This window comes from Orussus abietinus, unplaced genomic scaffold (assembly GCF_000612105.2).
Source record: "Orussus abietinus isolate OABI.00-Male unplaced genomic scaffold, Oabi_2.0 scaffold27, whole genome shotgun sequence".
NCBI lineage: Eukaryota > Metazoa > Arthropoda > Insecta > Hymenoptera > Orussidae > Orussus > Orussus abietinus.
The window spans coordinates 222,190-246,689 of record NW_019394254.1 but is presented as its reverse complement, the minus strand read 5'-3'; the positions used below and the strand labels follow the sequence as shown (position 1 = coordinate 246,689).

At 41.0% G+C, this 24,500-nt stretch overlaps 6 protein-coding genes across 20 annotated transcripts; 3 read left to right on the top strand and 3 right to left on the bottom strand.

Moving 5' to 3' along the window:
* Window positions 1-116: 116 nt before the first annotated feature.
* Window positions 117-1,927, bottom strand: LOC105694865 (probable dolichol-phosphate mannosyltransferase). Of its 4 annotated transcripts, none has more exons than XM_012415955.1 (5): window positions 1,827-1,927; window positions 1,203-1,372; window positions 890-1,100; window positions 611-801; window positions 117-461 (listed from the first exon to the last, which is right to left on the bottom strand). In XM_012415955.1, the coding sequence occupies exons 1-5, from the start codon at window positions 1,833-1,835 to the stop codon at window positions 242-244; spliced, it is 801 nt and encodes a 266-aa protein (XP_012271378.1). In that variant the 5' UTR covers window positions 1,836-1,927; the 3' UTR covers window positions 117-241. The 4 variants fall into 4 exon arrangements, with proteins under 4 accessions (XP_012271378.1, XP_012271381.1, XP_012271379.1 ...); XM_012415958.1 differs by lacking the exon at window positions 1,827-1,927 and adding an exon at window positions 1,536-1,705; XM_012415956.1 differs by lacking the exon at window positions 1,827-1,927 and adding an exon at window positions 1,527-1,704.
* LOC105694862 (cytosolic carboxypeptidase-like protein 5) lies at window positions 1,828-7,409 on the top strand. Of its 3 annotated transcripts, none has more exons than XM_012415953.2 (11): window positions 1,828-1,989; window positions 2,427-2,557; window positions 2,626-2,909; window positions 2,986-3,324; window positions 3,402-3,673; window positions 3,734-3,914; window positions 4,019-4,115; window positions 4,240-4,540; window positions 4,639-4,846; window positions 5,041-5,202; window positions 6,219-7,409. In XM_012415953.2, the coding sequence occupies exons 2-11, from the start codon at window positions 2,449-2,451 to the stop codon at window positions 7,020-7,022; spliced, it is 2,757 nt and encodes a 918-aa protein (XP_012271376.1). In that variant the 5' UTR covers window positions 1,828-1,989; window positions 2,427-2,448; the 3' UTR covers window positions 7,023-7,409. The 3 variants fall into 3 exon arrangements, with proteins under 3 accessions (XP_012271376.1, XP_012271374.1, XP_012271372.1); XM_012415951.2 differs by having other exon boundaries at window positions 1,880-2,005; XM_012415949.2 differs by having other exon boundaries at window positions 1,931-2,052.
* Window positions 7,410-8,293: 884 nt separating this feature from the next.
* LOC105694826 lies at window positions 8,294-11,014 on the top strand. Its single transcript, XM_012415866.1, has 4 exons — window positions 8,294-8,467; window positions 9,021-9,176; window positions 9,682-9,828; window positions 10,046-11,014. Exons 1-4 carry the CDS (start codon window positions 8,413-8,415, stop codon window positions 10,255-10,257), a joined length of 570 nt encoding a protein of 189 aa, XP_012271289.1. The 5' UTR covers window positions 8,294-8,412; the 3' UTR covers window positions 10,258-11,014.
* Window positions 10,568-18,425, bottom strand: LOC105694824 (coronin-2B). Of its 8 annotated transcripts, none has more exons than XM_012415855.1 (12): window positions 18,051-18,425; window positions 16,488-17,992; window positions 15,947-16,148; window positions 15,579-15,776; window positions 15,332-15,448; window positions 14,958-15,272; window positions 14,658-14,882; window positions 14,312-14,521; window positions 14,117-14,234; window positions 13,754-13,980; window positions 13,560-13,628; window positions 10,568-13,272 (listed from the first exon to the last, which is right to left on the bottom strand). In XM_012415855.1, exons 3-12 carry the CDS (start codon window positions 15,962-15,964, stop codon window positions 13,078-13,080), a joined length of 1,692 nt encoding a protein of 563 aa, XP_012271278.1. In that variant the 5' UTR covers window positions 15,965-16,148; window positions 16,488-17,992; window positions 18,051-18,425; the 3' UTR covers window positions 10,568-13,077. The 8 variants fall into 8 exon arrangements, with proteins under 8 accessions (XP_012271278.1, XP_012271281.1, XP_012271280.1 ...); XM_012415858.1 differs by having other exon boundaries at window positions 16,567-17,992; XM_012415857.1 differs by having other exon boundaries at window positions 17,843-17,992.
* On the top strand, window positions 13,299-21,987 carry LOC105694825 (programmed cell death protein 2-like). Of its 2 annotated transcripts, XM_012415865.2 has the most exons (6): window positions 13,299-13,337; window positions 18,904-19,020; window positions 19,085-19,236; window positions 19,559-19,998; window positions 20,107-20,565; window positions 20,697-21,987. In XM_012415865.2, exons 3-6 carry the CDS (start codon window positions 19,126-19,128, stop codon window positions 20,959-20,961), a joined length of 1,275 nt encoding a protein of 424 aa, XP_012271288.1. In that variant the 5' UTR covers window positions 13,299-13,337; window positions 18,904-19,020; window positions 19,085-19,125; the 3' UTR covers window positions 20,962-21,987. The 2 variants fall into 2 exon arrangements, with proteins under 2 accessions (XP_012271288.1, XP_012271287.1); XM_012415864.2 differs by lacking the exon at window positions 13,299-13,337 and having other exon boundaries at window positions 18,615-19,020.
* LOC105694823 (acyl-CoA dehydrogenase family member 9, mitochondrial) lies at window positions 21,819-24,433 on the bottom strand. 2 transcript variants are annotated; one of them, XM_012415853.2, is made up of 2 exons: window positions 24,340-24,433; window positions 21,819-24,139 (listed from the first exon to the last, which is right to left on the bottom strand). In XM_012415853.2, exon 2 carries the CDS (start codon window positions 24,125-24,127, stop codon window positions 22,226-22,228), a length of 1,902 nt encoding a protein of 633 aa, XP_012271276.1. In that variant the 5' UTR covers window positions 24,128-24,139; window positions 24,340-24,433; the 3' UTR covers window positions 21,819-22,225. The 2 variants fall into 2 exon arrangements, with proteins under 2 accessions (XP_012271276.1, XP_012271277.1); XM_012415854.2 differs by lacking the exon at window positions 24,340-24,433 and adding an exon at window positions 24,216-24,328.
* Between the last annotated feature and the right edge of the window lie 67 nt (window positions 24,434-24,500).

Sequence of the window (24,500 nt, the reverse complement as noted above, 5' to 3'; positions counted from 1 at the left end):
ATCGCATGTTTTTTTTCAACAGGACTACCTTGCTTCTCAACGTTTCGGTAATAACGAGATGCAGACTCGAACGTAATCTGAATTGTACCCGAATAACTTCGACATTAATTTCACCTTGTGCAAAATCGATTGACAATTTTCCAGCATTGTCGTTTATTAAACGGACATGTTAAAATGTTTAAACGTAATTTCATTCGCAAACGATTGCTGTATATCTTTTGCAAACATTCGTCTCGACATCTTATGTAGTCGCAAATAAATATAAAAGGCCTTTTATAAATTGAATGATTTCCGATCCCCCGAGTTTAGATTGTCCATAAAGTCGATCGACGAATGTAATCGGCACTTCGCCGACCGTATAGTTGAACTGTCTCGCTCGTGCTATCATTTCCATTTGGAAAACGTAACCTTTTGAAATGCACGACATAATCAGTTTTTCCAAAATGGGTTTCTTATAAAGTCTGAAAAAAAAAAATCAAACGTCATCGATAACGCCGAATGTTATGCCGATTAAATGATAGTAACGCTAGTTAAGCCGAGCAGTTATACCGTCGAGATATAAAATTCATGTTTTGCATAAATCAGGGAAACCTGTATTGCTCACTGTTACCTAAAACTACCCGTTAAATCACTGACACCTGGTCTAAGAAGCAGCTGTGTAAGAAAATTTGCTCCTCGACTTATTAGTTTTCTCTTAAAATCCCATCCATAGACACCTCCTCCGTCGATATATCTCGTTCCACTGACGATATCCAAATCCAAGTAACGTTGTAATTCGATCATCTTTGGAATAAATTTGGGCTATAAAGATATAATTGTATTGCGATTAGTATGGTTATGACATGTTAGGTCTATTCATGTAACCAAGAGAAACATTAAGAACACGTACGTGATGAGACAAGTCGGCATCCATTATGAGAACAAAATTACCGGTAGCATATTTAATTCCATGTATGTATGCAGTTCCAAGGCCAAGTTTCTTTTCTCTGGGCCTCAACTGTATCTTTTTCTCTCCATACAATTTTTGCAATTGCTTTGCTAGCTCCTGGGTTCCATCGGGAGAGCCATCATCAATTATGATCACTTCGTAATTGTATTTACTACGGTCCAAAGTGATAAAATTATTTTACATGGTTCTTTCAAATAAAAGCATTTTTTCCTATCATTAGATCTGTTAAAATAAAAAATTATGATTTAATTACCTCTTGTCCATGTACTTAATGATGAGCCATATGATTATTGGTAAGTTGTCCCGCTCGTTATAAGTTGGCAATAGAATGGAATACTTGTCGGTCTTTGCGAATTCGCTGATCGCTTCTTCCGTTTGATTAATATCCTCCATTCTGTCGTTATCCTGATCCAGCTGTGACACCTAATAGTTAACGTAAAATAAAGATACAATTCTGGTACATAAATAACGGAGGAGCAAATCAACCTCCAGAGAATTCTTAAATAGAAAATACATTAAAATTACTAGAACGTAAACTTTTAGTCACACCTAAATTCATTGAAACGTATTTATTTACCAAGTTTACCAGTATTTACTTCCCGGCGCGGCACGAAGTGTATCTGCACATGTGACATCATACTTCTTTAATACATGCAAGTGCATGCTAGTGAACTGCCCGCGAGCCGGTTGGAGAACTGTCGCGTTTCAAGATGCACCGGCTACCCATGAGGCAGCACTTGCCCAATAGCTAACCAGTAGGATCCGTAGCTGTTCTCATCTTCATTCTACTCGACACATTTTTTTGTCGAGTTTTCGTACGTGAAGTATCTCACATTTTCACCGTAGTGAAAGTTACAGAATCGTGGAGGGTGCTCACCTTTAGCATTTTCACATGGCCATTTCACGTTCCGCGCTTTGCGTCGATTTTATGTGATTTCCGCGTGCATGAAAATGTGGCATTACATTAATCGCCTTTCCACCATCAAAATGTCACTGGGGGAACGAGAAAAGTCATCGATAGATTGTGAAGAGGAATGAAGGGAAGTGTTACTCCCGGTAATCAAGAAGTATCTCTGCTCCGTTTCATCTTGATCCAATATTACGTAAATAAAGATCACATGATGGCTAGTGATTTTTTAAGAAAATCACACTAATTGTTACAGGCATTATATGAACGTTACTCATTACCAGTAAAATAGACTGAAAAGATTTGACCAGACAAAAATGATCTGATTTTATGATTAATCTTATAATTATTCAATTCCCTCTGCCCAATTTTGATTTCTTTAATGAATATAACATTATATTTAATTAATGTTTTAGTACCATTAGGTTAATCTTATGTTTATGTTGAGAGCTGAATTCAGAGCAAACTCTCTCGTGACACTTTTGTGCCCATTAAGCTTTGACTTGTATTAAATAAAAAATGTCAATGGTAACACAGAATACGTTCTCATATCATTAAATTATTTTACAGAGTACTATGCAATATCCTTGATATGGCAGGCACGTTGGAAGGTATCACCTGTGGAGGTTTTACATTTTTTAACAATTTTGACTCATCTAATTTAGCTAAAGTCGAACAAGTCGATAAAGCTCCCCACAATGGTAAGTGCACATTTCTTATATGCATCCACTATTTGCAAATAGTTGTATTCATCCCTGATTGTCTCTAGATTCAAACGAAGGTAACAGTAATAACTTGTGCTCCGATGACTCTCCTGAGTACGAGTTTAATTTATGGACAAAGCGTGACTGCCATGGAACCGAATATCAAAATAACAATAGAACTTGGTTTTATTTTGGTGTAAGAGCAGTCGCTCAAGGTGTTCAAGTCAAATTAAATATTGTTAATTTGAATAATCAAGTAAGAATGTTTAGCCAAGGCATGTGCCCTGTGTTCAAAACCGTACCAGGACACCCACACTGGGAACGGATTCGGGAGAAACCAACATATACTGTAATTATCTTCAGTTCCATACATAGTGTCAACTAAAATTATATTCATTGAGCCTAAAGATGCTATTACTTTACAGTTGGATCAAAAAGGGAATGAATTTATTTTATCATTCGTACATCATGCTTCAGAGAACCCGAAAGCTATTACGTATTTTGCTTTTACATATCCCTTTACTTATACAGACCTCCAAAATTATTTGAAGAGAATCGATGCCAGAATGGCAAAAAGAAATATTACTACTGCAGATGATATTTATTATCACAGGGAATGTGCAATTAAATCGTTGGAAGGTCGAACGCTGGACTTGCTGACAATAAGTTCACATCACAACATATCAACGGAGAGAGAAGCTAGGCTGACCATGATGTTCCCTGAAAAAGATGAAGTGCGGCCCTTTAAATTTAGAAACAAAAAGGTAGATTTAGAATTAATCTTTACAAGAAGAATTTCTGTTGATATCCTATTTTATATGTATATTTTAATTATTGACAGGTGATATTCATAAGTGCTCGGGTTCATCCAGGCGAGACACCCTCTAGTTTTGTCTTCAATGGTTTTCTCAATTATTTGTTAAATCGAGAAGATCAAATTGCGATTATTTTACGTCGCTTGTATGTGTTCAAAATGATTCCAATGCTCAATCCTGATGGAGTAGTACGTGGTCATTACCGAATGGATACCAGAGGTGTTAACCTAAACAGAGTATACCTTAATCCATCCATAAAGGATCATCCCACAATATATGCTGCAAGGAATTTAATAAGGTGCGTTCTGTCAATGCCATGTCGATCAACCTGCCATAATTTATTTCCTTATCCTTATAGATATTACCATAACTTTTATCGATTACCAGAAGAGGAAGAAAAAGAGAGAGAAGTAAAATCCACGGATAGTCCGACAACAGATATAAACTTATCTGTAAATAAGGACAAAGAAAGTTCCATACCTCTAAACACCTCTGAACCACCGATTAAGGGAGACACCGCTAACGAGTTACTGCAACAGGTTGCGATAATATTTCTACTGAATCTTTTCTTTTTGTTATCATTCTTTATTATTTTACTCTTGGAAGGAGAAATATTTATTTATTTATGTATATTTTTATATAGGTAACCCTGATGACATTAAACGAGGAAGGTAAAAGAGGGTCAGAGTCTGACATTGAGTATGAATGTTTGAAAGAAACATTGGAAAATACGACTCATCGTAAGTTAATCCTACTTACGCTGATTGCTGATAACAAGAGATTTTTGTATCTGCATCTCTGCAAATAATCACTATTTTTTTTCTTTTTTTACCAAGTCAATGACCAATTTTTCACTAATTTTAGGAAAAATTGAGGGACGGACAGAAATGAACGAAAACATGGCATTAAGGAGTGATTGCGAAGAAAAAATACACGGTGCCATTGAGACGGAACACTTCCCAGCTGATAGCGAACCCTCGGGATTATTTTTGTACATCGACCTCCATGGCCATGCCTCGAAAAAGGGTGTGTTCATGTATGGAAATTATTTCAACGACCCAGAGGACACGATAACGTGCATGCTCTTGCCAAAGTTGATGTCCATTAACAATCCCAATTTTCACTTTACTTCTTGCAACTTTACGGAAAGAAACATGTACTTAACGTAAGCACGAGATAGTCATGGACACTTTTTCCTTTAACTCTTTCAATCCATATTTCTGCTTTTTCCACTTTTAATTTAACGCGTATTTTCATTTCTAGGGACAAGAAAGATGGAATGTCCCGCGAAGGATCTGGTCGAGTCGCAGTTTACAAAATGACTGGGCTCGTACGTAGCTACACGCTCGAATGTAATTATAATTCTGGCCGATTAGTAAACTGCATTCCTGCCAGAATCCGCGATGGTGTTAACAAGACTCACGCTCATATATTTGTTCCACCCAAATACACGCCCACTGTATTCGAAGAGGTGAGAATCGTTGAGTTTTAATATAAATTTTATACCAAAGCTTGATGAAAATTTTGCATTTCGTAAGAATTTGTACCCAAAACGATCGGTGTATTAAATTAGCTTTACAATTTAAGATCTAAAAACAATTAAAATCAATGACGGTCGAAAGAACATGGCGCAAACTAACCTCCAATATTGAACGTTTGACTCAGGTCGGAGCCGCGTTAGGTCCGTCGATTCTCGACCTCACGAACAGTAATCCGAACAGTCGCCTGCCAAACAGCCAACACCGTTCATTGAGAGGCGTAAGGTCGTACCTGAAATTAACCTACGCGAGCAATTTTACAGCATCTTTCAGTCGGCCTCTTCACAAGGTAAATTTAACCGCAGATGGCGAGAGCGAGATCATACACGCCGACATTCGGCACTGCGTACCGTCTTAATTACGACGACGTGAGCTTGACTAATATTCGAGAGATTGCTCCCACGTTAATTCCAAGAAACGTGCTCGATTAACGCACTCGATGGATAAAAGACTCCAGCTCGACCAGAGAGAAATTGCGACGACTCGCGAGACGTGACTAACGCACGAATCGCGATCGATGGAGATATCGACGGTCGTTTGAACAACCGTCGATATCTCCATCGATGTTTGAATGACGAAACTGGCATTTTCACCGCATTTCTCGACGTTTGCCTCGTGTTTTCGCATTAACACCGAGGGATCCAGAGGTGAAGGTGTAGCTCCAATTTCGACGTTACCCTGGTTGCACTTTGAATCGAGCTTTACTCAACCCGAGATGAAACCTCGTTCGAATTCCTTGGATCCCTCCTCGCGGTCACTCGATGACCGCTATTTGTCCAGCGTAGACAGTAGGAAAGCGATTGGACTCGCGAATCCCCGCTTCGATGTTTCGACCCTCTGGTTCGCTCCCAATGACCGCCGCCCGACTTTTCTCGCGAACTTTGTCCGTACAATCGCGACTACCATGACTCGAGCCCCGATAAAGTGCAGTCCCTAGGTCCAAGTTAGAGCGCATCTCCGGACCGTCCCGTGTCAGGTCCTGGGTGTGCGTGTATATATTTACTCTTAGTACCTCCGAACCATGTACGACCACGCGTCGCAATGTATCGTTTTATATAACATACTTATATATACATATATATATATATATATATTTATTCGTTAATAAATTTAAAGTCTATTGGTACGTATTACGTTGCTTCTCTTTTATTTTGCTCCCGCTTGTCCCGATCTGTCCCGAGGTTGATCCCCCGTTCTCAGTTTTGAGAAGGGTTTCTTCGTTTGGTCAAGTGAACGGAAACTAGATACTTTTCCTAGAGATAGTTTTGACAACTTTTGATAAAATTTCTTTATTTTATCCTGCAGAACAAGAGCGGGGCTTCAGCGCAAGATTCTTTCCTTGTCAAGTCAACGGAATCGAGTCCTTCGTGTATCCCGGAAGACAGCTCGAGCAGTGAAACGGACGTCCCGAAGAAGCCGTGCACCGTTCGTCGTACCGCGTCGCTCTATGCGGTCACAAAAAAGCTAAAAGCTAGTAAAAAACCCAAGCAATTGATAATCCGTAAGACGTTGAAAAATCAGGATACGAATCGGAGTGAGAATGCTCCTCCACCCTCGACGAGTAAATCGATCCCGGTGAAAGCAAAGAAGAAACTTTTTAAAGCCGTTGAACCCCACGTGCCATTCGACTCTAATCCGGAGCATGTCAGACCTTCCTTCGTACCTCGACCAAAAAAGTGTAAGCCTCCGATGAAAAAGGACATGGCTGGTGAAAGTCTCCAACAACCTATTATCGTGGAAGAGACGACTGCCATCAGACAAGGCTCCAAAAGACTGAAAGTTATTTCTCCAAAACTTGCAAGACCCCGAGGCGAAGCCTCGATTTCGGAGACCTCGAGCACAAAGACCGAGGAGAAATTGATTTTGAAAGCAAAGCCTGCAAAGAAGCTTGTCGCAAGAAAGAGAACGGTTGAGAAATCAACCTCAAAAATTCCTACGAGGGTTGTTTTTTCATACAAGCAGAATAGTAAAGGGACTCACGGTAGGTCCAGGAAGCAGGCATTAAAAATTGATCAGACCAAGTCAAAGAGGCCAACAAAAATTAAGCCGAAGAAGAAAAAGAGTATACGAGTTCTCAACAATGTGACCAGTGGAGAAATTACTGGATGAGTAATCGAGGTGCAACTAAGTTCTGCGACGGTTAAGTGACTATTGACGATTAGAAAAGTGTATTCAATTGCGCAAACTATACTTAACTGTAGGAGTCCTAGTTGGCTTATTCATAGATGAAATTACTGTTTAACGATTCACGAAATATTTACTGGTTCGATCGTTGGTACCTGAAAGTAAAGATGCAATGTAACAGTGAAGTAAAATTATTGAGGAGAACACCTAATGTAGGGGCAAACTTGTATCACCTATAATGCGTACACATAGAAATAGAAAATAAAATTTTTTCTTAAAAACATTGGGTGAATAAAACATCTGAAAATACCCCGACTCTCAAACGTAAAGAATCAAATACGAGTTCGATTAACTACTTATCCCAAGTACTCGAATCCAATAGAACGTCTCGTCTACCTGGAACGACTTGAAACTTTAAACTACTTTCAACAGGGGCTGGTCACTTTTAACTTTAAACTCGACGGACAAATGGCCTTCCGGTCAGTGAGAGACGTAGGGGGCTCTGCCCGAAGAGACGGCCTTCCGTTCTTTCGAACGGACAGCCATCCATTTTTTTCGCCACGTTGTCCCTCCTCCTTTTTTCTACGTCATCTTGTTGATGTTTGTCACAGTTGATCACAGCAGATCACAGAGATGGGCCAGAGATGAGTTGGGAGATTGCTCTGCCAAATCAGAGATGAGTTGAGAGATTCACGGGAAGGATCGAGCAACCGCGTCCTGTGCGACCTCCGGTGAAGGATGCAGACGGCTAATGCATTTTCCACCTGTTACAACTCTGGGCAATCTGGCGACTTCCTGGTGTGTCTTCAATGTTCCGTTTTACCTGTACTTTTGTGCCCCTTTGCAGGTTTAGGTGGATCACCTGGAAGCAGCCATTTTTGGTAAAATCATCATGGGCAGTTAATCGAAATCGAGCTTGCTGCACTTGTTGGTAGAAGATGTTAAAATATGTTAAAGGATGTTTGTGAATTTTTTTCGCGGTGCGAACTGCGTCCACAGTAGCTTGATGGGGAAGGTTGTTCGGTTTAAGTGATCTCTCGAACTAGTGGCTACAATTTTTTTCGGAGGAGATACAGGGTTTTGGAGTTTTTGTGAGGAGTTCGTCACTTTTTCAGCCGGTTCTCAGTTGTAATTGCCGGTTCAGAGTTGTAACAGGTGGCAAGTGCATTAGCCGTCTGCGTCCTCCACCGGAGGTCGCACAGAACGCGGTCGCTCGATCCTTCCCGTGAGCAATCTTCCAACTCATCGCTGTTTCCAGGGTGCTTCGAGTGAACAGGTGACCACAGGTCACGAAAGGGTGTGACTCTAAGGTCGTCAACTTGCGCGATCGCATCGATTTTGGCTAAACGTTCCATCGCGCACGGGTTATTCGAAAATGGCGCGGAAGCAATTTCTGACGGTGGCGGTAGTGGCGGTTCTCTTCGGAGCAGGTGAGCATGCTCAAGTGGAACGCGATCGCGGCCGAAATAATAATCGATATCGACGCCCCGAAGATCACGTTCGACGGAAATTGTTCGATCACTGGCCAACACCACCTGTTGCTTGAAAGGGAACTTTGACGGTCCACGGCGATGCTTTAATTCGATTGTTAGAACACAATGTATCGATCGATTTTGTCGTAGACCTGGAGAGTAAGTGAAATCTGTATGTGTGTTGGATTTCGGCCCAGTGTTTTGAGCTCGGTATCAGTAAAACAAGTGAATGTTCAAGTTGTATGGATCGTGCCACGAAACACGGATTATCGATTTATCTAATAGATCTAGGGAGGTAGCGTTTCGGAGGAAGATCTAAATAATCGAGTCGCACAATTCGGATCGAGTTGTTGCGACATGCACTGTAGATTGTACTTTACAAAGGTCAGAGAACCACGAATGGAAAAAGTACGGCATAGATAAGGTGCGGATTGAAACGTGCGTCGCGTTGGCCCATTGGCTGATCGTGTTTTTCTATGCATAATTTTATTCCTCTTATCGTACTTTTTAGCCCAAGGGATAAGGTGTTATCAATGCGTCAGCATGAACAGCTCGAGTCCTTTTCAATGTAACGAGTTCATGACCGATGACACGGACTTGGAGCCAGTGTCATGCGACACGGTCTACGATGCCCAGTATTGTGTCAAACATGTCGGGCGATTTGAGGGTAAAAAATCGATTTCCAGGCATGCACGGGCTATTCCGTCAAATACTTTTCTGGAAGGACTAACGCTTACTAACCATTGGGATAATCATTAGACTTTAGACGTTTTCCGATACCTTAGTCATTTATATATATACATGAAAGGCACGGGTGAGATATCCTCTACCTAAAAGGGAAGACAACCATGGAGGTTATCCTTTACCTCTTGGAAAAGAATTTACTTATTTACATGAGGAATGTTTTGGCATGGCTATTTACTAACTGGTTTCCAGATGAAGATACAGACTTCAAATCGAAGAAGTTTTCAATGTTTCGGTGTTGGATTGGTCAAGCATCCCGTCTACTATAGAATTTAATTCAAGTTCTAGCGTGTCTCGGTTTTAACATTTTTTTCATATAATTGATTTGCGACGTCCCTATCAGCCGGTGACTCGAGTTGATGTCAAGTTTAATTTTTTTCATCTTCACATTCGTCTAATTTAATAAATTTAATTACCATTGCATGAAGTACTGGCCCTGGATTGTTACCAATGTACCTCTGCCATGGATTGGGAATGCGGGGATGATTTCCTGGTAGTGGAAGCACTTCAACCAAAAAACTGCAACCATATTTTTGAAGCACAGTTCTGCGTCAAATCCATTGGCCGTTACGGAGGTTTTCAAAAAACCATCTCGCTTACACTTACACTTTTATTTCTTCCTTAGTGAGGTCTTGGGTATTCCCTTCCTGCTCCTTCATACTTCGGATTCGGTTGCTTATTTTAGTTTTCAAATTATGTGAAATTTGAGTCTTATGTCTTGCTCGTTGTTATAATGTCTTCTTTTAAGTAATGTAGGATCTATTAACCGAAATAGTTGGTTTTGTTTGATAGGTGGCATCGGGACCAAGCGATTCTGCTCAGCAGTCAACTTGGGGAATTACTGCAATTACCTAAACCAACCCGGAGACACGTTAAATTATAGAACTTGCGTTTATACATGTTCTAGCGATGGGTGTAATTCAGCGCGATCACTACTTCCAGGTGTCGTTGCATTTGTCACTTCTGGATTTTTACTTATCTGGAGTCTCTTCTTGCTGACATAGGATTAGTAAGTCCAATTATTAAAAAGACATATCAAACTTGAAATTAATCCATCTCTGACATTTAATGTCACCAAACATGTGCTCTGGAAAATTTTTTATACATCTTCATTTAATATGTTTATGGCTACAAAGACATGTTGCAGTTGGGTACTATTAGTTATTCGTTCCTAAAAGCATTCCATTATTTTACCGATATTGTTTCTATCGATTTCAATGAAAGTATTTAAGTTAGGTTAACGTTAGAATTTTTTACAACACATCGATTTACACATGCACAAGGAAGGAGAGTCGCTAGTAAAACGCGCAGGAGTACTTTCTTTGTAACGCTCAAAGCAAGATACGTTTATGTAATTGCAATTTTAGTACATACCAATTTAGTCCTTCGGATAAGATACAGACATTGAGCAGAAACTCGTCAATGTTAATACATTTTTTCTACCCCGTCGACATAACGGGTTATAGGTTATAAGAGAACCGCTCGGATCATAATCTCCTGCATTAAAGCAAAGAATTCCACGTAGAGTAAATGCTTAGGTTTATTCGAATAAGCTATGGTTGAAAATGCTTGACATCACTGTTAATTATGAGTAGCGAATATTTCATATATGTATGAGAACACACACATATATATATATGTTACCATGTGTATGACTTAAGTTAATGAGAAACTAATTCATGATCTGTAAAATACTTGTGCACGTCTTTCCGTGATAGTTTTGTCTTTGGCATACAAACATTAAAGCAATGGTTAAAAATACTCTTCGATGCAGACCAATTCTCTTATTGGCTCTTCTCCCTCAAAAAATGAAAGTTTTAAGGAGAAGCCAATTTTTGGCACACCACTTTTGATCTAATCTCTACTCTCTTTAATGTAAATTAAACTAAGGCCAATGAAGTTTTCTCGACTTAAAACTGATAAACTTGACGACGCTGCTCTGTAAAAAAGACTGAAAGGAAAGATCCTTAAAACCGACCGATGAAACAAAATAAAATCAGCAAATAAATGATAGACGAATTCTATTCAGTCCCTTCGTCACATAAGAGAGTCAACTGGCTTTTTTACATTAACTCGTTACATGCATTTTATACACTTGTCTCGTTTACGGGGCTCTCTTGAATTACCAAGAAAACAGGCACTAGGTACTGCAGGCATTGTGGGAAAAACATCGAAGGCAGTTTTTTGTTTCACAAAGGCACGCTAAATAAGTTTAATAGTAGCTCTTGAGTTTTTTTCACCCAAACGAGCTCTTTTCACGCAGACTGGGTACCCATTCAAAACAGATCTACGGAAAATATCTTGCAAGACAATGTTTATTGTTTTTCCAACAGAGATTAGCAGACACCTGTGCGAGATAGATGTTACGATAATTGATAACCGATTATTCCGAAAATATCGAATTAAGTTCCGAATTCCTTGAATTTATTTAACAGACAGAATTAATTTAATTTAATTTGCAAAATTGGTCAATTCATATTTTGATTATGTAACGAACGAAATCCCAATCATTTGTAAACATTGTATCAAAATTGATTTTATATAAAACTATTTTCAACAGATCCCCAGGTCCGCGCGGGTTCGAACGACAAATCACCCTCCTCGCGATTAAGTGTGTCGAGTCGTGATCCTCTGTTACTAGAAATACAATGCTCTACTCTTTTACCGATCTAATTTTTTGTACGAGGTATGTAAAAATACGTATAAATGTTTTGTGATCTCGACCGGCATTAGAAGAAATTCCTTGAATCATGTGGCGAGAATTACAAAATCGATCGCACAAGGTCTCGGGGTGGTGGAGTTAACTTTTTCTCTCGCATGATAGTGGTATTTTCTAGAATCGTCTAGATCATTACATCCTCTCTAAACCGTACACTTCCACAATCACCGAATCTACATGATATGATGAATTTTTGCGTTAAAATCACTGACTATGTGACCTCACTTGCAGAGCGTCTTTTACAATCTGCCATCTGCCATCTACGAAACTTGCTTAACTGCTGGCGATGTGCATAAGATATGAAAAAATTATAAATTTGCGCCACCCATGATTAAGCGATGACATGAAAAAATTGTACTTTTACGCCATCGGCGCAAAATGTGTTAATACTTTCGAGGTAATATACGAGTCTTACATCAATATGAAAAAAAGATCAGGGCATCGGAGTAACATCTAATACAAATTAATCACATTGACGACTTTTCTTTCTTTTCTTTTCTTCTTTTTTTTTTTTTAACAGAAAACCGTATTAACTACCATAAGGAAATCTTGTAAAACTTGGCCGCAATTTAGGTCTTTCGAGCATAACGCAACCTGAAGCTTTGAATATATAAATGTACAGCTTGTAACGATACCCTACCATCTACATGTTATATATATATTTTTATGTATTTATATATATGTACCTTTGGAGGACTCCTTGCAACGATTTCAAAGATAGGGGTACTTATGGTCACATAAAAATTGCGAGTGTATTGAATATATTGATAAGGTCGTTCAGGCTGCCGGATAATGCAGGTACTGTTTAATATGAATTCGATAAATTTTATCATAAAAAAAAAAGGAAAGAAAGAAAAGCGAAACAAAGAATCACGTTCACATGATGGGTTCGATATTGTTTTCCTTCGGTAAAAAAAACGCCCGAGAATTAAGCTATTTAGCCATTAATTACGCGTTCGTGTACTTTCTTGTACATTTTAGTAGCGACATTCACCTGTCAAATGTCGTTCTCAAATTTGTGCTGCAGCCGATGGAGTCTCTTGCTCCGGTTGATAGATATTATCTCCAGACTTCGATAAGATTAGCCCGATAAAAATGCTAAGATTTAATGATTTTGAAGTTTTCGTATTTGCTCCTCGAGTTCCTTGACGCGCAGTTGGCTGTTGGCCAATTGCCGGCGTACCAAGCGCAATTCTTCCGTTTGTCTTGCGAAAGCCAATCTCAGTTCCGCCTCGTTGTTAGGGACGTCCACGGTTTCCAGGATTTTGTTGTCGTACATTGTCGTGGTTACGATGTTGTTCTGCATAAACAAATTGCCTCGTTGAATGAACGTTAAAGTTAGTTCCTGAGGCACTTTTTCATACAGTGAGTAAAAAAGAGGAGAATTCTCTACCCTTACGTAAATCTCATCGTTGATCCATACGGTAGAATTTCAGTATCGTGCAGAAATGATTGAGAATGGCGTACATTTGTGACGGATAAATAGCAGAACTTGTAACGATGCAGGTATAATCATTTGCGGGACCATGCACGATGATTCAATGGGGAATGTTTGCGAAAATAAATAAATAAGTTGCCACGACCTACCTTGCGATAATCGGTATAGCTTCCGAACTTGCAAACGAGCTCATAGAATTGGGTGCTACATCTGGCTGTCTTGGTGACGGACCATGCAAAGTGTTAGTGCGTTAGACAAATGGTCAACGACCAAGCCAAAAAAATAGACCGCGACTTGTCTATTTTTCAAAGCGCACGCACGAGGAGCAAACGGAGACATTCACCTGCAAACCCACGTTCCCAAATTTCTGCTGCAGTTGGTGGAATTTAGTACTCTGGTTGGTTGACGTTTTCTGGCTCTTTTCCGACATGTCGTGTAGCTGGACGGGCCTGTAGTCCGGGACGGTCTCGGTGGACAGGAAGGCAAACTTCTTTTTGTTGTTCAAATCCGTGGCAGGTGGCAATTGCGTCGGTTTATAGACACGTGGCTTATGAGTGGTGATGCTACCACCTGTTGACAGATCATCCGGATGCATCGAGGGAACGGTTACCGGCGACGTTTTAATCGAGGAGCGAACGCGCTGGTCGTTACGTAAAAGGGGGACCATTTTTGCTCCTTTGTATCATAACGTTTGAAAGGTGGTTACCGGTCTTGAGGGAGATCAGGATCGGCGGACCGTTGATGCCGCTGATCCAATCCCTAGCCGAAAGAGCAGGAGTGGTCCCGACGGTGTCGGGGTATAGGTCCTCTTGGAACTGGTCGCTCTGATAAATCGCGAAACGTCAATCGAATAAGTCCGACCGGTCGATAGCTAATATTTACGGGGTTGACGCGCGCTCACCTTTCTCGGCACTATCATCGAAATCGGCTCGCACATGCCGCGAGTGGCGTGTAGCTTGTAGAACCTGTAGATCTCGCAGGCGGAAGTAGTGACTCCCCTCTTTGGCATGACACCTAACCCCCTCTGAGGATTCCCAGAAATGAATTGACTGAGATAATGCACCCAGGGGGCCTCGTTGGTTACTTCGTAGTATCTAATGTTTCCGTCACCCTGAAACGTACGAGGTAGCGACGTGAAATCTACTTGGACCGCATTCGGGGATGGCGACGGGGTCCAACTAATTTCCGTGTCATTAAAAAAAACACGTGCACGAAAGGGAGCGCTTCGACCGGATCGATTGCTTTACCTTTCCGGCAAGATACACCATATTGGTGTCGTCGTCGTAATAAGGAAAGACAACGCCACTCGAGGAGTCGATCGTCTCGCACGTCAGGGGCGCCGACAAGTCGTGTTGACTCCAGACCGCGTATTGTCTGTCCGAGTGTCTGCTGAAACCGGTGGTCAGCAAGCGACCGGAATTGCCAAGGAAGACGACTTTGCTCGCCTTGGTCCCGGCGTGACATACACCCTCCTAAAACCATGAGCGTCACGTCGGCAGCCGTTAACGGCGCGTCAACGTCCGGAATCTTTCGAGCCTCGTACCTACCGATACCACTATTCCCGAACGCGGCTCGAAGACGCGCAGCCTTTTGTCCTTGCAGGTCGTCGCCAGCAAACTTCCGTCCCTGTTGAGGGACATGCTGTAGATGACGTCGGGGTGTCTGTCGATCACGCTGACCGCCTCGCCGCGGTTTATGTCCCAAACGATGACGAGATGGTCGAAACCGGCGCTGAAGAGAACGTTCTCGGCGACCGGGTGCCACGTCACATAGGCGACGCGTCGTTTGTGGCCCTGCAGCTCCACCAGCCATTCCGTCAGATTTCTCGACAAGCCTCCATCCGGTATGTGCCACAGCTTGACCTAAGACCGAGAGAGGAGGGGTTAACGTCGACCCTGGCAGGATAAAGCCCTTTCCCTACCGTGCAATCGTCCGAGCAGGAGGCAATGACGTTGTCGTTGAAGGGGTTCCACTTGATGTCCAGGACCGGACCCGCGTGCCCGGTGACTCTGCTGGCGTTGAAATCCAACCTGCCCGTCTGCGGAGAGAGTTTCAACGGAGAAAAGTCAACGGTCCGTCGAGAAACTCGAGAAACTCGAGAAACTAGGAGAGATCTAGCCAGGAAAAAGTCGACCGCTCTCGCCGGGCCATTTCCGATAAGGACTCACGTTATCCAAAGGCAGGACCAGAAAGGCGCCTCCGCCCGCGACTTCCGTCACCACCGCCAGGAACTTGGGGTTGACGGCGCAGAACTGCGAGTCGTGGGCGTTCTTGGTGATCTTGACGTTGTCGTAGCACTTCTCCCGCTTCGCCGGCACGCCGTACACGTGGCGGAACTTGCTGCTCCGAACTCCGCGGAACCAGGACTGCGAATCGGAGTTCCATCGTTAACGAGGGCATCGCCGACCGACATACACGCGGGGGTGCAAACATTTACGATGTCTACGCAAGCATACGCGAGTCGACGGACACGTGCACGGGCTCGCGGTCGAGAAGGACGTCCCCGCTCGGAGGGCTTCGGAGGGCGTTCGCTCACCTGCTTGTCGTTGGTCATGTCCAAAGGGTGCGGTCGGCCGTCGCCTCGGGTGCAATTCCGACTCGGCCCGAGACTCGCGCAAGCCAGCCCATGCAACGGCAACTCAACCAACTACTCGACTCTCCGGACTCTCCGGATTCTCCGGACTCTCCGGACTCCCCGCATGGGAACCGACTTCGCGGCCTTTACGGATACGGTCTTACTGAAAGAAACAAAAGAGACGACGCACTGCCACGAGGAGAAACGAAGAAATCATAATCGAGGACTCGGGAAGTCGCGCTACGGGTGGGTGCGGGTTCCGACCAAGCCGACTTCCCCCGTGGGAGAGGAAACGAACGCGCGGATTTGCAAAAGCAAACATCGTGGACGCTCCCCTGCGCGCGATGGAGAGAAAGTTTCGCCGAGAGCTAACTTTAGATTCCGCCCCGAAGGGACAGAATTTATGGAATATCGAAAGCGCTCCTGGAACGACCGATCCGATTAGCGGGATAGAAAACGAGTCGCTTAGCGATTATTTATCCGCCTCCGATCGACGACGTACCGTCAATTTCCCCCGTTTCCTCTGATCGTCTTCGTCGGCGGGCGAGAACGGCACGGGAAATTCCGCACTTTCTATTTACCCTCTAGCCGAGAGGAGAGCGAACGGATGCGGCGAGGAGCCGGAGCTGACTGGAGCGCGCGCCGATCCGCGCCGATCCAAGGAACGGTCGGGGGAACGACGAGACCTCCTAACGCCGATCGTTTTCGAAAGACGCGTTCCGATATCCAACGTACCCCGAGCAGATGCCGTATCTTTCCGCTCGTCTAGAAATTGATTCGCGCGCTAAGCCCGATAATCGAGGACAGAAGTTTTTACCGGAGCGGTAGCGGCCGCGAACCTAACCTAATTACCCGGCTTAACGAGCGTACCGTCGCACCGAGTGCGCGCATCCTTGCCCACCCGAGTACGGTGGAACGACCCCGAGTGCTTCCGGCTTGACCGACGCCTAGGCGCACTCGCGATATGCTTTCCAGACTCGAGCGGAATCCGTAATGGAGGAACGAGAGGAAAGTGTGAAAACGACTAACGAACAAGGATTTCTCCCGAGTCGGATTAATCGTCGACGACCTTAGAATCTGCGACGATCGCGACTTACGGGAACACGATTCGAAAGGATCGCCGCGGCACGGTGCCAAGAGAGCACCCGAGACCGGAGGAAGAAAAACCGAACGGGCATTTTTCTCGCACCTCTCGATTTCCCTTACTTTTCCTCCCGGTATTAGGCGCGATCTCGTTGATTTAACGTTTAACGATTGCAATTAAATAGATTTTTGTCGAGCGCCGTTAACGCTTAAATCTTTTCGTTATCCTTAAGGTGTATCGAGATAATTTTGGTCTTTATCCGTGATAGCTGGACTACTTGATCGAAATAACGGATAAATGACGAATCGTGTTGCGTCTTGTATCGCGAGTCTTCCATCCGAGAATGAAACGATTGGTCATTGATGTACCGCCGTTTTAGAGGTTCACAAAAATGTAGCGTTTAAGGTTTTCGATTTCTTAAATTGCCCGATGGCTCGCGTAATCCATTAAATACAATTTTTACGAAACAGGTGTAAGCACAATAAATCATGCAGGAACATAGGCTGACGAGAAGCTGATTTCTGCAAGGAATACTTAAGCAAGGAAATTAAATCGATCGGAGGAAATACGCTTGATGCAAGATGAAACGTCGCGGTACGCGCGATCGAATGTACTACTTTAAAAATGTCTTCAAACGGCGAGTTATTCGTATAACCCAACCGGTTGAAAACTTTAAGGTCGATATATGGGAGTCGGGATAAATCAAAAGTCCAATGACATAAAATATACAAACTACGTGTAAATTCAAGTCGCAAGTGATAATATGCTCTTACTCTTTCGTTGGGTTTATAGCACGCTCTTACGTCGACCATATTGTTCAGCAAATTGTGTGCATCGTCTTTGTATTCTAGGCCCAACTTTTCAGCTAGCTCTTCTCTAACTTGATTCATATCCAGATCGCGAATGTTGAATCCCATATAGTCCTGCAACTCCGTGGAGCTTAGTCGTTTTAACAACGGGATGCGTTAAGTATTATCTTACCGATTGGATACTACTGCGAGTATACCACAATCGTTTGGGATCTTTCTGTAATTTGTTCAACCGATTCACTACAGAATGGTCACTCGACGAACACCCAGGATAAATACACTTCCTTGCTCCCGGGGTAGTGTGCAAAGTCTTTTGTGTAAGAAACTACTTCACAAGGATACCTAGGTGTCAGACAACAAGCCTGTTATCTAAAATCCTCCGTCTTCCGTTTCGAATATTAATCGCGACGCCAAAACTTAATTATAGCATCGATTCGGAGTAATAAAAGATATAAAACTATGAAACTGTCTCAGAATCCCGAATGATAAATGAAATGATGTCCACCGCCTTCGTTAGTGTTCGTTAGTGTTAATCAGCACCCCTCAAACTGCCTCAAACAAGTGTCATGAATAAATCAGGTGAGACAAATCGTTCACGATGCGGTTTATGCAACGATGTCGTGTGCTGCCATCACGCGGTCCTTACCGAAGCTTATATTTATATGGGCTTAATAAATTAAATACATAGTATCTTCTAGTGTCGCGAACTGAATAATTTTTTTCGTTGGATTATTATCAGATCATCAGCTGATATCAATGTAATCGAATGCAATTACGGTTTTTAGGAAATATACAAATACACGTTTTTGAAAGTAATTAATAGAATTTGCATTGGAGGAGAAAATGATACCGAGCAGTTACGAAGAGTAGCTTATTCTCACTCATACGTCAATGTTTTTTGGAATAAACTAATTTTTAAATTATTGCCATGGGAACCCTAACCTATATCTGACCGGCGTGCACGTGTTCGAATTCGCTTTCTTAATAAGTGAGTGAAACTTTTTAAGAGGCTAACTTTATTACAGCGATTTAACTCCATATACGTGTGTCCGTTGGGTTTATGCGGTTCCGCACATAATCGATATCCTGAAGCCAAAAGCGCACGCGTCGAGCACTGTTGACGCATGTCAGCTGTCAGCATCGTAAGTATAACAATGCCTGTGAGATTATTTTCGAGAATGCTTCAGGGGATTTTACTTGTTCCAGACGTCTTCCACTAAAGCAAATATTCGACAGAACACTCGTAAATGGCTTACGATAATCGTCCTGTAATTAACCTAGGGTATGAGGATGAATTCATTATGGAGAAGCATCGCACTCTGGTCAATTTTACAACGAACAAGATAGGTGGTAAACCGGTGAGTTTGAAGCAAAGACAAAATAAAAATTTATATCTGAGGCACTTAGATATGAGTAAGCACTCCTTATTAATTATGTGTTTATTTCTTAATGTCTTGATGATCGACATTGTTACCTTGTTTTCAAGCATGATCAATGTCTAGCACGTACGATGATATGGCTACTATAGGTGCAGACAGTGGGTTGTTAAAATTATCTTTTATAAAAGAAGTAGTGATTGGAATGTTGCGATCAAGACGTTCTAAATTATTTTTTAGATAAAGGATAAGCCTCTAGCATTAAATCGTAGTAATGAAATTTATTTTCTGATTTATTTTACAGGATTGGCATAACAATGAAACCATTCCATCGGCACCTCAGTGCAGGTTGTGTGGATTGTATCAATTACTGGTACTTCAGCTTTATGTACCACTGGATGTGTCAAAGTATCACAGGACACTGTACATTTTTTCATGCATTAATCCCAATTGCTGGAATCAGAATGAAAGCTGGACTTGTTTAAGAGTACAGTCACTCGAAGAAGAATGCACTCCACAAAATGTTAAAACTACAACCGTTCCAGTTCCATCATCTGCAACAAGCTGGTTGACCGATGCCGATGACTGGGGGGATAATTGGAATGACAATGCATCCGAACAAAATGGAAATGATTTGATGGATGATTCAAATAAATTTCATCTCTTGACCAAAAGTGTTAGCTTTGATGACGATCTGAATGACGAATTTGGCAACCTGCAAGTAGAAGATCCAAATGCTAATAGGTATGTTAAAATAATTATTGTAATTATAGATTTGTAAGAATATATATATTGATATATACATAAGTATTTCTATTTACATGTAACAATTTCATTAAATCACTGTTTTAGTCCAGCTAGTATAGAGTCTCCTGTTGGCGGTGGAGCTGTAGGAAGATTGGATTCGCCATACGCTTCTGCTGAAATAGAAGGAGAAGAAAGTGAAGTCGTTTGCATAGATACTCCAACTCAACCTCAATGCAATTTAGTTAGTTTACTCCATGAAGTTATGCCACTTCCCATGCCACTCGTTGAGTCTAAGGCCGAAGGGGCTTTGACTTTTGTAGAAATATTCATTTCAGTCGACGAGGAAGATCAATCCGTCGAATCATCGCAACATGTTCGTGAACTGTTCCTCGAGTATCAACATGCTCATCCAGATTCTTCTGTGAATCCTCAAGCAGAATCTGATAGCAGCAAAGATACTGACACTAGTGCCGAGAAGTATGAGAAGGGCATTCCCTTACATGGTGATGAAATGTTCCATAATTTTTTGTGTAGGATACAAAGAAATCCTGGACATATTTTAAGGTTAGTATTATATTGGCACGCTCGTATTTACTAAGTTATTTCATAGCAATTCTTTATTCGCAATCGTTTATGTTAATTAATAAAATATACATTTACATCGGGTATTGACACTCAGCAATTGCATTCCACAGATATGCTCGTGATAATAATGCAGCTCTGCTGCTGTATCCTATGGGTGGCTGTGTTGGCAGGTGTAAACACTGCGGTGATGAAATGATCTTTGAGCTGCAAGTTCTTCCAACAATTATACCTAAGCTGAAATTAAATATGAAGAGTGACCATACCTTCCAAATTGAATTTGGTACCATCTTGATATTTACTTGTGTGCGAAGCTGCTGGTCCTCAACCGATTCGTACAGGGAGGAGCACGTAATCGTTCAAGCAGAAAGATTGTAGTCACGCGATTCGAAAATCTTTCTTCAATAGCGAAACAATTTTAACAGCTGCTAGAGTGATTCCAGTTTCACGTAAAAAAGGACCGTCCACCACTCATCGAATGACAAAACATCTTGCAATGCAGGTACATCGATATTTCATGTTTTAAGCTGAGAGTCGTGAAGAGACTGCACGAATTCGGAAACCCGTCGATTTTGATGTACATATGCAGAGGATGTACAAACACAAAAGAATGGGGAAACATGATTTACGATGTATAAATATTATTATATTTTTGTCTTTGATTGCTTTGATAAATAGTTACTACATTTAACCGTTTACATATAATTGGTTAATGCAATTAATTTGCTATATCAATACTGTAAAATTGATGTAGCCATTTACTAAATTTATTATAGAACAAAACTATTGACATTGTTGGTATCAATTTATCACACGTAGACTCTTCATTGACTTTCGTTAAGTTAGTGACGTCATTGTACAGTGGAAGGAAGGTGAACATTTAAACAGGTACACTCGAGAAGACATTTGTCATTCAATAGATTGTACTTTGATAGCAAATCATGTGATAAACTCGTATGAGTAGAAAAGTCGATTTTATAGAGCATTTATTTGAAAACTACGTTTGATTTAACGTGCTCTAGGTATGGAAGTATGCTGTATTTTAAAAACTTTTAAAGAAGTCTGTGACAAAAGGCAGTAGTATTTAAGCATTGAAAGTCTCAGTCTAGATGGGTGTTCCATAAAACGTGGATATTCAGGGAAACCATAGATACATTTTTCCACAGTTGTAGAAGCTTTGTCTTGAATACACTATGTGCCATGAGGAAGTATGGAAGTAAACGTCCCTACAGGGATTATGGTAAAGCATTTTATTTATTTATGATAAATAATAAATACTCATCCTTTTACGTTTACATCTTTTACACAGATTGCATTTCGATTTCTATCTTTGTTTTAATGATCGTACGTGCATTTTGTTTATGTACAAGCTAGCTGTAAACAAATAAAAGCCATTTTAAAGTTCATCAACCTATTCATAGTTTCTACATATCCATTAACTAACCAGTTGATTTTATAATATAACAATTGAAACGCAATACTGTATAGTGAATGGCAATGTGAAATTTTTATTTCGGATAATGATAGACAAATTACATTTATTGCATAAATTTTCAACTCAATTGCTCTTACATAGTTTACTACCTATATGTATAAGAAATTGTATCAAGAGATTGATGAAGAAAAACCCAACTGAAAAAATTTAATAATTTCTAGTAGTAGGATGTTCGGTAACGTGATCCTTTTTCTTGAATACACCTTTAGAAACCTGTTGATAAATTCTATCACCATTTAGTATTTCATCGGAATTAAGGTCTTGATTAATTCTTGTTATCCTTTCATTGAATTGATATGCAATGACCTTGCACATGTCCATTTCATGGTCTGCATTCCTAAGGCCTATGCAGTATGATCTTGAGGCGCGCGATAAAGCACATGTCAGTGAGAATGCACACGACATTATTTCTGATAATCTTTTAAGATCCATGTGATGTTCTACCACTGTTATTCCACGACGATTAAACACAGTATGAACAGACTTTTTAAGATTGTCTATAGTATTTTCTAGGAGAATAGCACACCATTCCAAAGATGGATGTAGATATTCGTTTAAGTGGAGATTGACTTCCTTCGACTTAGACATAAACCGTTGCATTATAAATTTGGGATACATGAGGGGATTCCTGAATTTCAAGACGTCACTATGGACTACTTTTCCTGCATGCTGTAATCCCAACAAAGCAATGAGTGTATCGTTGTCGGCTAATGGCGTTTCCATTAACGATAATGCTAATGCATCCCTTAAATATCGCTCGTATGGATACTCTTTTAAATAAGCTTGAGGTCCAATGACCTCCAGACCTTGATAAATGTTATTTATGCATTCTCTCGCAGAATGCAACCAAACAATGGTGCTCTCAACTAGACAATCAGGGTTTTCATATGTATCCATCATTCCAGTTGTAAAATACGTCATGCTCTCAAGGCTATATAATGAGCTTGAAATCTTTCCTATAACTTCCTGTACTGAGTGAAATTCATGGAACGGCTTATTATTGTGTTGTCTGCTAATAACATGGTTGGTTAAATGGTTCATAAAGCCCTTTAACAGGGCAACCGATTGTGCTCCTAGATAACAATGCTCCTTGCTAAGAAGTTCTAATAAAATTGAGTTACCTGAACCAATTTCGCCCAATAGATTATGTTTAGGTACGATTATATCATTAAAAATAACTTTGTTCAGCTGTAAATTACTTTGACCTAAGGTGGATACTGGTTTCTCACAGCTAATGCCACTGGTTGAATTTTCTACTAATAATACAGATAAAGTTTTATCTCTTTTGTAAATATCCCCGCTTTGCAAGCACAAGGAGAATACAACATAAAGATTTGCATGTTCACCATTCGGTACGTAAAGTTTCTCTCCATTCAGTTTCCAAAATTTTTTGCAATCCGATAGAGTAGCTGTTGTGTGAAATTCTCCTGCTATTATATCACTGTTGGTTTCCTGAATACATAGCGTTGGAAGCAAATCACCAATTGCTATCCTTGGCAAATATTCTTTCTTTTGTTCTTCGGTACCATATTTGGAAATCAGATAAACTGGTGATATTATGTGCTTTACAAAGTAATTACCCAAGGATGATACCGAACTAAGCGTTTCCGCCAATTGTGTACATTCCGTTTCACACAGATTCAGACCATTATATTCTTCGCTTATTTTAGCTCTAAATAAACCTAATTCCTTTAAGCGCTCTAGCATGTCACTGGGAAATGGTGCCGTACCATTCTTTTGCTCTTCGGTAAAATATGAATTGATAAAGTCCTGGATCATTTTCAGCCATTCATTAAATTCTTTAAATCTGCTATCGGAAGTAACCTCAGGATAAGCCAAGAGTTCCGTATCAAATTTTCCCAACATAAAATTCTTTACAAATGGCTCTCTTTGTGGCTGTCGTTTTATATGGGGTGATAACCTCAAATCCAAATGACTGATTAAATCGGTGTCTTCCTTAGTTACCGAGTGAGAAAGGTATCTTAAGTAGATGCATACCCTACTTGAAACGGGAAATCCTCGTTTCAGTATTAACTGTTGAATTAGCATGATGTCCCTTTACTGAAAACATCAACGCGCAATCAGAAATAGAAGTATATTAACTTATCCTAACATATCTTGAAAATTATTATATCACCATTTCTCATACAATCCGTATGTTCAAACAGTTAAAAACAAAAATATTACGGTTAAAAAAAGCTGTAATATAATTGAATACTGCTTTTCGAACATACAACTCAATATGTTAAATTTAACCTTACTTTATTTACTTGATTCCAGGGATTTGCTGGGATTCGACTTGAATCATAAACTTTCATGAGTGAGAAGATGAGAGAACTCTGGAGTACTCATCGGGTGCATAAATTCACATGACGTGAAAGTGCGAGAAGTGAGCACTCCTCATAGATACGCAGAACAAGTT